We start from the raw sequence: 10,806 nt of genomic DNA, 5'->3' as shown, positions 1-10,806 counted from the left end.
TGTATTTGTTCTTTACTAGAACCAGCAACCTAGGATGGTGAATGACTGGAGTAAATGGACCTTTCAGTTGGTGGGCTCTGCCTATGTTGTAAATGAAACTGTTTGCACTATTGTTATTGTTAGAAAGAAAACTTTGTATGATAAAGTTTGTATGATATGATTCAGTTATTGATTGCCATCCTTCAGTATGCCAGGGCTCTTACCTTACCTTTAGTAAGCAGGGGGACCTTAGTTTTGCCTCACAGATGAAGATGGTAGCTGCTACTATGATAACCCAACTCTAGATGATAGCATAAGGGGAAGAAATTACCTTGTGTCTGTCATTCTTGTTGCTTCTAACTAGCTTTTTAGGGACAAATCCTGCACACATACTTGGAATGGGGCTTACTACCAGGAGTAGCCTCAATCGACTTCAGTAGGACTCCTGGTAGTGCATCTTGATAGGATTGAGTGCTTTGTTTGCAACAAATCCCTTCCCCTACAAGCTGAAGGGAAGTTGGCTCTCAGCATTTATAGATTTACGATTCAACAGTTAATCAAACTAATATAAAGAAAAGGAGTACTTGTGGCACCTTAGAGACTAACAAATTTATTAGAGCATAAGCTTTCGTGAGCTACAGCTCACTTCAAAGTGAGCTGTAGCTCACGAAAGCTTATGCTCTAATAAATTTGTTAGTCTCTAAGGTGCCACAAGTACTCCTTTTCTTTTTGCGAATACAGACTAACACGGCTGCTACTCTGAAACCTGTCAAACTAATATAGTCATTTTCAGACTAACAAATCTCCAACTAACATTTATTTTTAAATGATAAACGTGACACCTTTCACAATGTCCATGGATATTTTTATTCTCTGCCACAATTAAAGGCTTATAGAAGAATATACTGGTAAGAGTGTGTGTGTGCTTCCATTACAGTTATTTTAGTGGATTTCTAATTCTGAGGTACTGGCCCTCGCCTGCCATTTGGAATAGAATATCAAGGAGTTTATAAACTCTACAAAAGCAAAAATAATGTAAGTTTGAATTTTTTTACCTCATACTTAAACTATTTCAAATTAATATTTTGAGGGGTTTTTCAGACAAGGGATTGCTACTTCTTAGTGACACTGGATGGTAAGGAGATAGAAAGTGTTAAGTAAATCTGCTCTATCGAAGTGAGCACTACAGAACTTTATGGATCATATAGTGTCATAAGCACGCTTTATACCGAAGATAATAGTTCTCTTTTGGTGGTGAGGTCAACCTGTTGTCTCCGTTAGGATTTTATGTAGTTAGCTATCGTGATGTTAAAAAAAAAAATCCATTTTGTACACTGCAGACATAACCTTAGAGACTTGGAGGGTTGAATCCATGGCACTGATGGTATCACTAAGAAAAGGACTGGCTTTTACACTTTGTTCTGAAATCAGTGAAGCTAGTGTCCATTATTTTTTCATCTTGCCTCTTCAGGGATCTCATCCTGCATCAATGCACTGCTTCTGGGTTGCCCTTTTAGAGGAGGGGTGACCAAGAATGAATGCCATATGCAAAGGGGCTGGGATTTAACTTTTGATGTCTTTCAACTCTCAATTTTTATTTGTTGCTATATTTCGAACAAGTAAGAGTACCTACCCATGACCCTGCATACTTATATGAAAGGTTATATATATATAAACGTCACTCATGCGCCACTATCCTTTTGTGCAAGAGAATCGAGACTGCACAAAACACCTTACTTCAGTTAAACAATCTGTTTCACCTTGCCTTTTGCTGTGGTGCTGGGAGTTCCTTTCCCAGACCTGAAGAAAAGCTCTGAGTGGCTCAAAAGCTTGTCTCTCTCACCAACAGGTGTTGACCTAATAAAGGATATTGTCTCACCTACCTTGTTACTGAGAAATCTCACACAATATTAGCTATTATGCTGATTGACACAATCAGCTCTTACTGCTGTCACAGATGATCCAACTTCGATTTTTTTGGTGCATGGGAGAAAGGAAGTAAAGTTACTAACACTAGACAATTAATATTTTGCATTCCCAAAAGCACTGGGCAAACATTTATTATTCCTCACCAGCTGCAGGTAAATAGTGCCACTTTTTGGTACATGTGTGTAACTCAGACTTCAGAGGAGATCCACTCCCTGATCCCGGGTTGAATTTGATTAAGCAACAGCTGGAGTTTGGGTGTCAAAGGAACAAAGGTTTGGTCTCAAGGCCACAGATGAAGGTAGTGATAGAGACTTAGACCATTGGTCGATACAAGTTAGTCAGTGTAAAGTCACCATGGTTAGTATATTGCTTGTGTCAGTGCTTCGTGTTCAGGAGTGCTTTTATTGACACAAAGCGTGGTGCACCGTGGGTAGGTATCCCACTGTGCAACATGCCACCCTCTGGTATGATACTTTTGGGGAATTTTCACAATGTTTTGTGGCACACACTAGTTGCACAGAGGGGGCTGGGACTAAGGGGTTAAGTTCCCATTGTGCAATTTTCCCCTATCCCATAATTTTCATGGTTTTAAAAATCTCACAAAGATGTGCAGCACTTGTCACTGTCTGCCATCTCTGACAAGCTTGGAGCATGCACAGCTCTGTACTGTTGTCATGAATATTACAAACACAGATCAAACGATCCTCTGGTGTTTGCAGAGCCCCAGGAAGTACCACAACAATGGGGGATATGTTTTATTTGAGGATAGATTGTGAAAAATAATTCAAGGTGGTGATTGGCACAGACCAGCTGCAGATGATGGAGTGCCTCCTCTGGGCCTAAGAAATGAGCATTGACTGCTGGGATCAGGTTTGGGACAATGAGCAGTGGCTGCAGAACATTCAAATTTGAAAGGCCACATTCCTGGATTGGTGTGATGAGTTCATGCCAGCTCTTCAGCGCATTGTCACCAAAATGAGAGCTGCACTGACAGCAGAGAAGTGACTGGTGATTGCTCTGTGGAAACTTGCAACACCAGATTGCTACTGATTAGTGGGAAATCATTTTGGAGTTGGAAAATCCAGTGGGGGCTGTTGTCATAGGATTGTGGGATTGTGACTTGTGGCACTGTGCAGGTCATTATGGATGGATTTGCAGCTATGGGGTTCCTGATAGGCAGCATACACATCCCTATTTTACCCCTGACCCAACTTGCCACAGCATACATCAATAGAAAGGGCTAATTTTCTATAGCATGCAACCTTTGGTGGATCACTGGGGATGTTGCACTGATATCAGTATGGCTGGTCCGGGAAGGTGCATGATGCTTGCATCTTTAAGAACCCAGGACTGTTAGGAAACTTGCAAGCAAGGCCTTTTTTCCCTGATGTGTGGATTACCATTAGCGATGTTGCAAAACCAATAGTGATGGGTTGGGGGGGCAGTCTACCCCTTGCTTCCCTGGCTCATGAAGCTGTATGCTGGTATACATATACCTTGATGCTCCAGGGAAAGATTCAGCTACCAGCTCAGCAGGTGCAGCATGACAGTTGAATGCATTTTTGGTAGATTGAAGGGATGCTGTGGAAGTTTACTAACTAGATTAGATCTTAGTGAGAAAAATATCCCACTAGTTACAGCTGTCTTTTGCGTCCTGCATAAAATCTGTGAATATCCCACATTTCTACAGCTGGTCTGTAGCTGTGTCTGCAAAGCCTCTTCTCTCCACAGGCTCAGGAGATCCAATATCTCATGTCTATTCCAGGCAGGAGCCCGTCTGGAGCATGCAGCTGGCTTGGTTGGTTGGGCAGTTGTACACAATAAGGGAGAGCTGCTAGGTGTGCTCACCAAGGTGAACAATCAGGAAAAGGTATTTAAAAAAATACATGGGGAAGTTTCTGGGGAGGAGGGTGGTGCCTGGTTCCATGATCCCTGGGCAGTGGAGTTCACAATTGTCACTGTCACAGAGCAGCTGCTATCAGGCATTGTGGGACAGCTGTAGGAGGACTGTTGGGGTTGACGTAGGTCACATGGTATCTACACTTGCACTGCATTGACCACAGCACATTGACTATGGTTCAACACCGTTCAGGGAGGTAGTGTTACTGTGTTGCCGAAATGGGACACTTACAACAGTGGGAGACACAGCTAAGTGTAGACATGTGCCTAAATAGGTTGATGCATTGGGATTTACATTGACCTGACTTTGTAGTATAAACCAGGCTTAAATTGGAGAGCTCCTATCTCTGTGCTGAGCCCACTCCTGATTTCCATAGACAGCAACAGAGAACACAGAAGAACACTAGTTAGACATTGTTTTTATGCTATGGCCATTCTAATACTGCATTGTTCTTTATCTCTTTAATACAGCTCAGCATTGCTGTGTACTGAGCAGACGGCTCCTTTATTTTCTCCATATTTTCTCGTTCCTTTTCTGAAGAATTCCCAGCTAATTCAGAACCCGTAAGCATGGAGAAGTGACTTAAGTTGTTCTTTCCAGCATCGGTTCTTTTGCACTTGTCTCTGCTCCTGCTGCTACTTTATCCTTCTGTCAGGTCACTGTGGAGAGGCCCAAAGGGCTGAGGGAAGGGTGGACTATTAATCTTCTGTTTGAATTTTCTTGGTTCCCCTCAGTTTTTGTCACAACCCAAATGTTTAAATGTAATGTCTTGTATTTACTCTAAAATGACTTTCATCTGATTTCCCTCTTGCTTACCAATTTAGCTGTCAAAATTAATATCCACGAGTATCCATCTCTAGCTTTCATTATCTCATGTTACTTTCCTAGAATTACTTCATGGTGGAACTGCTGCTGGTTCTCTGCTCTAGAATTATCATGTTACTAATGAAACCCTTTTAAACCAAGATTGCTAGATACAACTGCAATGGAAAAGCTAACTGGTGTGCTGCCAAACGCGGGCTGTCTTATTTCCAATGTGAGTGTTCTCCTATCAGAAATCAACAAAATCCACAATCTTCAAACTGGGGTGCCTGAAGTTAGGTAACTAAGCAGAGAGTAAAGTAGCAAAATAAACCTTCTCCACAAAGCAGTAAAGTAGGTCAATGGTGCTGCTTTAATGCTTAACGTTATAAAAATGCAAGATTAAGTGTTTTGAAGGAGTGGGGCCTATGTCCCCATATTTGTTCAGAGGAGAGCTGCCATTGAAACAGATATGGAGACATGCTATTAGCCTATTATTAGAAAAGTCTCTTAAAGTTCAGTGCCTTTGAAAAGCAGGCCCCTTCTTTGGGAGTTGTAGGCCTTGTCTATGCAAGAAAGTTGCAGTAGGTTAACTAAAGGTTTCAGAGTAGCAGCCGTGTTAGTCTGTATTCGCAAAAAGAAAAGGAGTACTTGTGGCACCTTAGAGACTAACAAATTTATTTGAGCATAAGCTTTCGTGAGCTACAGCTCGCTTCATTGGATGCATGTAGGATATAGGATGCATCCGATGAAGTGAGCTGTAGCTCACGAAAGCTTATGCTCAAATAAATTTGTTAGTCTCTAAGGTGCCACAAGTACTCCTTTTCTTTTAACTAAAGGTGTGATTTTTAAACCAATGTCATTACATTGCTGCAAGCCCCTGCCTGCCCACTCTTCTTTTGATTTAAACCAGGCTTATTGCAGTTTCACATCACTGTATAAAGGAATTGGTTTAAATTAAGCTGCAGTAAACCACTTAAACCAAAATGAGTGCGTGCACATGGACTAGCACCTGTTTAACCAAATTGGTTTCCAAACCCTTGCAGTTCAATGGTGTGCCTTTCTTGTGGAGCTCAGTCCCTAATCAAGATGCAGGTGTCTGACTGTAGCCCTCCAGGCCCCATGTTTGGAAAGGCTGGGTTAAATGAGTAACTGGTGGGGCCTTGTCTACACAGGAGAATTCTACCAATGTCATTAAAATGTGGGGGGATTCATTGTTCCATTGATGCAATCACCTTGCCTAGATGCGCTTCCATTGGTCTGAGGGTGCTGCAAACTAATTTAGTTGTATCTGGTAAATTGATTTAAGCGAGTTCACACTGGGGATTTGCACTGGTTAAACTGAATCAAATGTACAGATCAATGTTGCAGTTAAACTGGTGCAACTGTTGGGTACAGAAAAGGCCACAGTTGTTTCGGTATCTCGTTGTGGGAAACGGACACCTCGCTGTAATTAAGGGGGCGAGAGGCTGTTGCTCACTTATTTAGCATCATCTAACGAACAGACGAACTGCTTCCGCAACACCATGAATCCTGATAGAAGCCGCTGGCTTTAAAGAAGTGATAATCGGCAGTACCCCAGGAACCTCCTTTTAAAGGGGAGCTGAGCCGGGCCCGTGGGAGCCCAGCTGCAGGCGGGCTGTCCCGGGCGCTGTTCCCCGTACGGTACCAGCGATCGCTCAGTCTCTCCTGACGGTGCCGTTTTAAAGCCCGCGCCCCAGGGCGGTTTGGGAGCCTATTGAAACAGAACCACTTACGGGGGGAGGGTTAATTTATCTTTGTCCAACGCCCTTCAGGGCTATTTCCCCCCCAACCCCGCACCTTTCTCTTTAGCGGGCAGAGGCTAAACCGCTTTTATCAGGAGAGGAGCGGGGTCAGTCCCGAAGAGCCAGATTCCTCCCGGGTGTAGCTCCCTGGACATGAAGCGGCTCCCCCCAGGGCCAGGCTGGCTGCTGGGAGCGCAGGGCCTTGCGCAAGGCCCCAGAAGGGGGCGGCGGCAGACCCCGGGCCCTGGGACCAGAGGTAAGGTCGCTCCCCCGCCTCTGCGCTGGCTCCCTCCGAGCTAGGAGGAGAGAGGAGCAGAACCCTCCGGGCCCCTCCCCGTCACCTCCAGCCCTCGCCTCCTATAATGCTGGGGAGACGCGCGGGAGCGCGCAGTCCTCTCCGGTCTCCCAAGGGCGGCGGTGCCCGCCGGCTGGCTGCTGGCTGAGCGGGCCCCGGGCCGGAGCTGTCCGGGCGGCAGCTCCTCGGGGACCAAGGCTCAGCGAGAAGCCCCCTGCTCCCGCCGAGGCCAGTCCCCGCGGCTGAGCCGGCGCCACGTGTCCGTGCCCGGCCCGCTGCCCCTGCAGGTGGCTGCCCCGCCCAGGGCGAGCGAAGGTGGGGCGAGCGCCCGGCTCTGCGGCCCCTCGGCGCCCTGCCGGGAGCTCCGGCCGGCTCGCAGCGCTGCCTGGCCGGGGAGAGTCTAACGGGCCTTGGGGGATCAAGACTCCCCGGCCGCCTAGCGCTGCCCGCGGCCTCCTGCCCCGGCGCTGGGGTCTCGCTCGCCGGGCTGCCCCGGAGACGGCGCGGAGCGGACCCTGCCCTCGCCCGGCCGCGCGTCCTGCCCGCCGGGGACGGTGGAAGGAAGAATTTGGAGAAACTTCTCCCGGCAGCTCCAGCCCAGCCAGCGCCGCCGCCTCCAGCCCTGCGCCCGCCTCCGGCCTTCCCTGGCGGGGCAGGGCCCTGGACCCCCTGAGCTCCCGGGGCCAGCGCAGCGGGAGGAGGAAGAGCCGAGTGCTGGACCCGCCGAGTCCCTGCTCCGAGCGGGACGCGTGTCTCTGGGCTCGCCGCCCTGTTCATGTACTGGAAGAATGAGCCCGTGGCCCCGCTCCGCCAGGGCAGCCAGCCCCTGGCCGCCGGCGCCCCAGCGAGGAAGGTGAGCGGGGCAGGGGAGCCTGGGGCCCGGGGTGCTGATCCTGGCTTCTATTCGTTTGCTCTCCCTGCCCGGCTCGGTGGAGCTGCGAACGGCTCCGTGCCCGGGGGCTGGAAGGTGAGCGCCGGGCGAGGAGCCGGAGCCTGCACAGACCCGCCGAGCCCCGCACGTTTATGCAAATGGCTCAGGAATTTCAAAAAAAGCCATTTAGCAAAGACAGAGGCAAATCAGGAGGAAGCGCTGGGCATTGTCTGCCTGAATAGGGGCTTAATAACCGCAAATGGGCCGGGCTTGGGGGGGAGATGAGAGGCGAGGAATCCAAAAATTGCTGCCCTCTGTACGCTTTAAATATCAGCTGCAGACGGGCTGGTTTTTAAAGCCCAGACCTGGAAGCAGAAAGTGTGTTTGTTTTTTTTTCCCCCTCACTTGAATGGGGAGGATTTTCAATCCAGGCGCTTTCTGCTGCATTCTGCGTTTCAGAGCGCCGGGGGAAGACTTTCGATTTTTAATTACTACCATTAAAAAAATCAAATTTGCAATTCTTTGGGTGGCCTGATGGATTCCCTGATTGACAGCTGGAATTGACACTCTGGATACCTCTTATCTTGGGCATTTACGGCAATTTCTAATTGCAGGTAGTTTGTGTTTTTTCAGCGCCTTGGCTTGCATGGGAACCGAGCGATTACTTCAAGAGGCCCGGGTTAAGTGCAGGCAGGGAGAGAATTCAATCCACATTCAAATTGCTTCATTAAAGAGACGCAGCTTTTGTTGCAAAGGATTTAAATGGCCACTAGAAAGTTCTTATTTATTGTTTTGAGCTGGTTTATATAGGGTGCCATGAAGCCAAGGCGGTAGAGCCCAGCCGGGTAGAATCCCAGCCAACCTCTCCCGCTCTCTTCTTCAAGGTGATGGCCCAGGACGGCCCCCTCTCCAAGGGAAGCTCCCGCTGCCTGGACAGCAAGCACCCCCAGATCATGGTAAGGCTGCAGGGCAGCTGGGTGGGAGGTAGCGAGCTGCTGGGACCCAGGAGAGCTGGGGGGGCGGGCGCAGGCACCTGCCCCAGTCATGGGGCAGCTGGGGAGTTTGTCCCCATGGGAGCTGGGGCTCCACATACAGCAGGCGGCAATTCTCTCAAGGAGAGCGAGCTGTCAGCGCCAGGCTCCGCAGAACCGCCTGCGCGCCCCGGGACCTGGCGAAGGAAGGTCTGAAGCAGCCATGGCGCACCGGCCCATCCGCTGCCCCAGCTCCCCAGTGGCACGTAGGGCTTCAGCCTGCTCCCACGGAAGCTTTGCCGCTGGCTTCCAGAGCAGCGGGCTCTGGTGCGCGCTGTTCCCACTCCTTTGGCCCGTGCCCTTCGTTTTAACCCTGGCCCCATGGGACTGGCCCGGCGGAGAGCAGGAAGATGGGGCAGCACAATGGCAAGGCGCACAGGGATGGATCCCTCTTCTAGAGCCGGGCTTTGGGGGTATTAATCACAGGGCAGGGGGTGGCTCTGGGGTTCTGCTGCTCGGTCCTGTTTGCTCCCGGCAGGAGCCCCACACAGCGGAGGAACGGGACCCCCGAGGGACGCTGGGGACGCCCTGGCTGACTACTTTGGGGGGCTTTCTCCGCAGTCCCAGTCTGACGGAGAGACGCTGCCCAGCACCCTGGATAAGGAAGATGTCCGCTCGGCTCCCAGCACCCCATCTACCCCGTCCGTCTGCTCCCCGCCTTCCTCCTCCTCCTCTTCCTCCATCCCCTCCGCCGGCAAGAACGTCTGCTCCAGCTGCGGCCTGGAGATCCTGGACAGGTACCTCCTCAAGGTGAGCGCCGGGGAGGGCGGAATGGGGCGCAGCTAAGACGGGCCGGTTTGGGGGCCCTGCCTTGGGAGCAGGGACCAGTTGGGTGGCCGAAGGGACTTGCTGGGGGTCCATGCCTGGCCCCAAGCCCAGCTCACAGAGGCCTTTTGTCTGTCCCAGGTGAACAACCTGATCTGGCACGTACGCTGCCTGGAGTGCTCGGTGTGCCGGACCTCCCTGCGCCAGCAGAACAGCTGCTACATCAAGAACAAGGAGATCTTCTGTAAAATGGATTATTTCAGGTAGGAGACCTGCTCTGCTGCCGAGCCCGGCTGGCCGGGGATCTCTGGGTGCGGCACTCCGGGTCCAGCTCTGAACCCAGGCATCTGGCTCCCTTCGGCAGTTTGTGCCTTTACAGGGCAGATTCGGTTTGCAGACTCGCTGTGTAAACAGGGCCTGGTGCGTAGGGCCGGTTTGTCCTTAGCCGGAGTAGCAAAGGGCCCAGTCCAGGATTGGTGTTTGTTTTCCTGGAAAGCAGGCTGGTCAGCGCTGGGCTCCCTCCCTCGGGCCTAGGTCTGGTCCCTAGGTAAGCGAGGACCTTTTTCTGATCTGTCATGGCGGCACGATTTAAAGGGAGCTGGAGCCCAGGGTCTAGGCGAGGCTCCCGGGACCAGACCTAGGGGAAGGATGAGGACTTGCTTGGGACAAGCCCCGCTTGAGTCTGGAGTTGAAGGGTGTGCGGCCCACTGTCACTACCGCAGGAGCGTTCGTTTTAAGAGGGAGAAGCGGCAGATTCTGCTAGTGCCACCTGAGTAAATCCGGAGTGACTCGGCTAGAGTCGCTCCAGTGATTCCGGATTCCCCCTAATGTGAACGAGCGCGGGATGCTGCTCTCAATGCTTTAGCTGCACGACTGGCCCCAGGGGCGTGGTCCTGTTGGGATAGTTTCACCTGCAACCCAAACCTATAACTGCAGGGGCAGCCAGTGGGCCCGAGGCACCCCGCAGCTCCCAGAGACACTGGGCCGGGTGGGGAGTGTCCCCGTGGCCCCCTCTCCTGCCAGGTCGTGGAAGTTAGTTACTTCTCCCGAACTCCCTCCAGACTCCTGACCTTGTCCGGAAGGGGATTTTTCTCCCGCAGCAAGGAGGGGCCTGCGCTAATGACCGTAAAATCCCAAGGGAGCGGCACAAGTCTCCGCTAAGGAAGAGACCAGGGACATCAGCTTCCTTGGACTAAAGGCTGGCGGGTGTGCTGCTGCAGGGTCCCGGCCCGCTGTCCTGGGTCCAGGCTGGCCCCTGTAGTCCCCGCGGGGCGGTTCGGCGGGTCAGCAGCAGGGGCCTGTTCCTGAGTGTCCCAGGAATGGATGGACGAGGAGGGTGTATAAGGACAGGCCGACCCCTCCTCCCCCGTCACCAGCACCACCCGACCCCTGCAAACGCTGCCTCGCTGTGCGATCGAAGCGCCAGGAGATCCCAAGGTCGGGCGCGTTACCGACCAGCCGCCGCAAAA

General features: G+C 51.3%; 1 protein-coding gene across 3 annotated transcripts in view; it reads left to right on the top strand.

Annotated features, from left to right (window-relative positions):
• The first annotated feature begins 6,180 nt into the window (after positions 1-6,180).
• LHX6 (LIM homeobox 6) overlaps positions 6,181-10,806 on the top strand; it is a 42,924-nt gene continuing 38,298 nt past the window's right edge. Inside the window, exons 1-4 of one of the 3 annotated variants that reach the window (XM_043498696.1) lie at positions 6,181-6,631; positions 8,426-8,497; positions 9,134-9,322; positions 9,479-9,600. In XM_043498696.1, coding sequence (XP_043354631.1) covers positions 8,429-8,497; positions 9,134-9,322; positions 9,479-9,600 — 380 coding nt within the window. In that variant the 5' untranslated portion in view covers positions 6,181-6,631; positions 8,426-8,428. Of the gene's footprint in view, positions 6,632-6,758; positions 7,524-8,425; positions 8,498-9,133; positions 9,323-9,478; positions 9,601-10,806 lie in introns of those variants that run through there. The other 2 variants (XM_038374799.2, XM_038374800.2) reach the window with 2 other exon arrangements.

Source organism: Dermochelys coriacea, chromosome 16 (assembly GCF_009764565.3).
Source record: "Dermochelys coriacea isolate rDerCor1 chromosome 16, rDerCor1.pri.v4, whole genome shotgun sequence".
NCBI classification, from domain to species: Eukaryota; Metazoa; Chordata; order Testudines; family Dermochelyidae; genus Dermochelys; species Dermochelys coriacea.
Note: the sequence above shows the minus strand (reverse complement) of the source record. Positions and strands in the feature narration are given on the sequence as shown.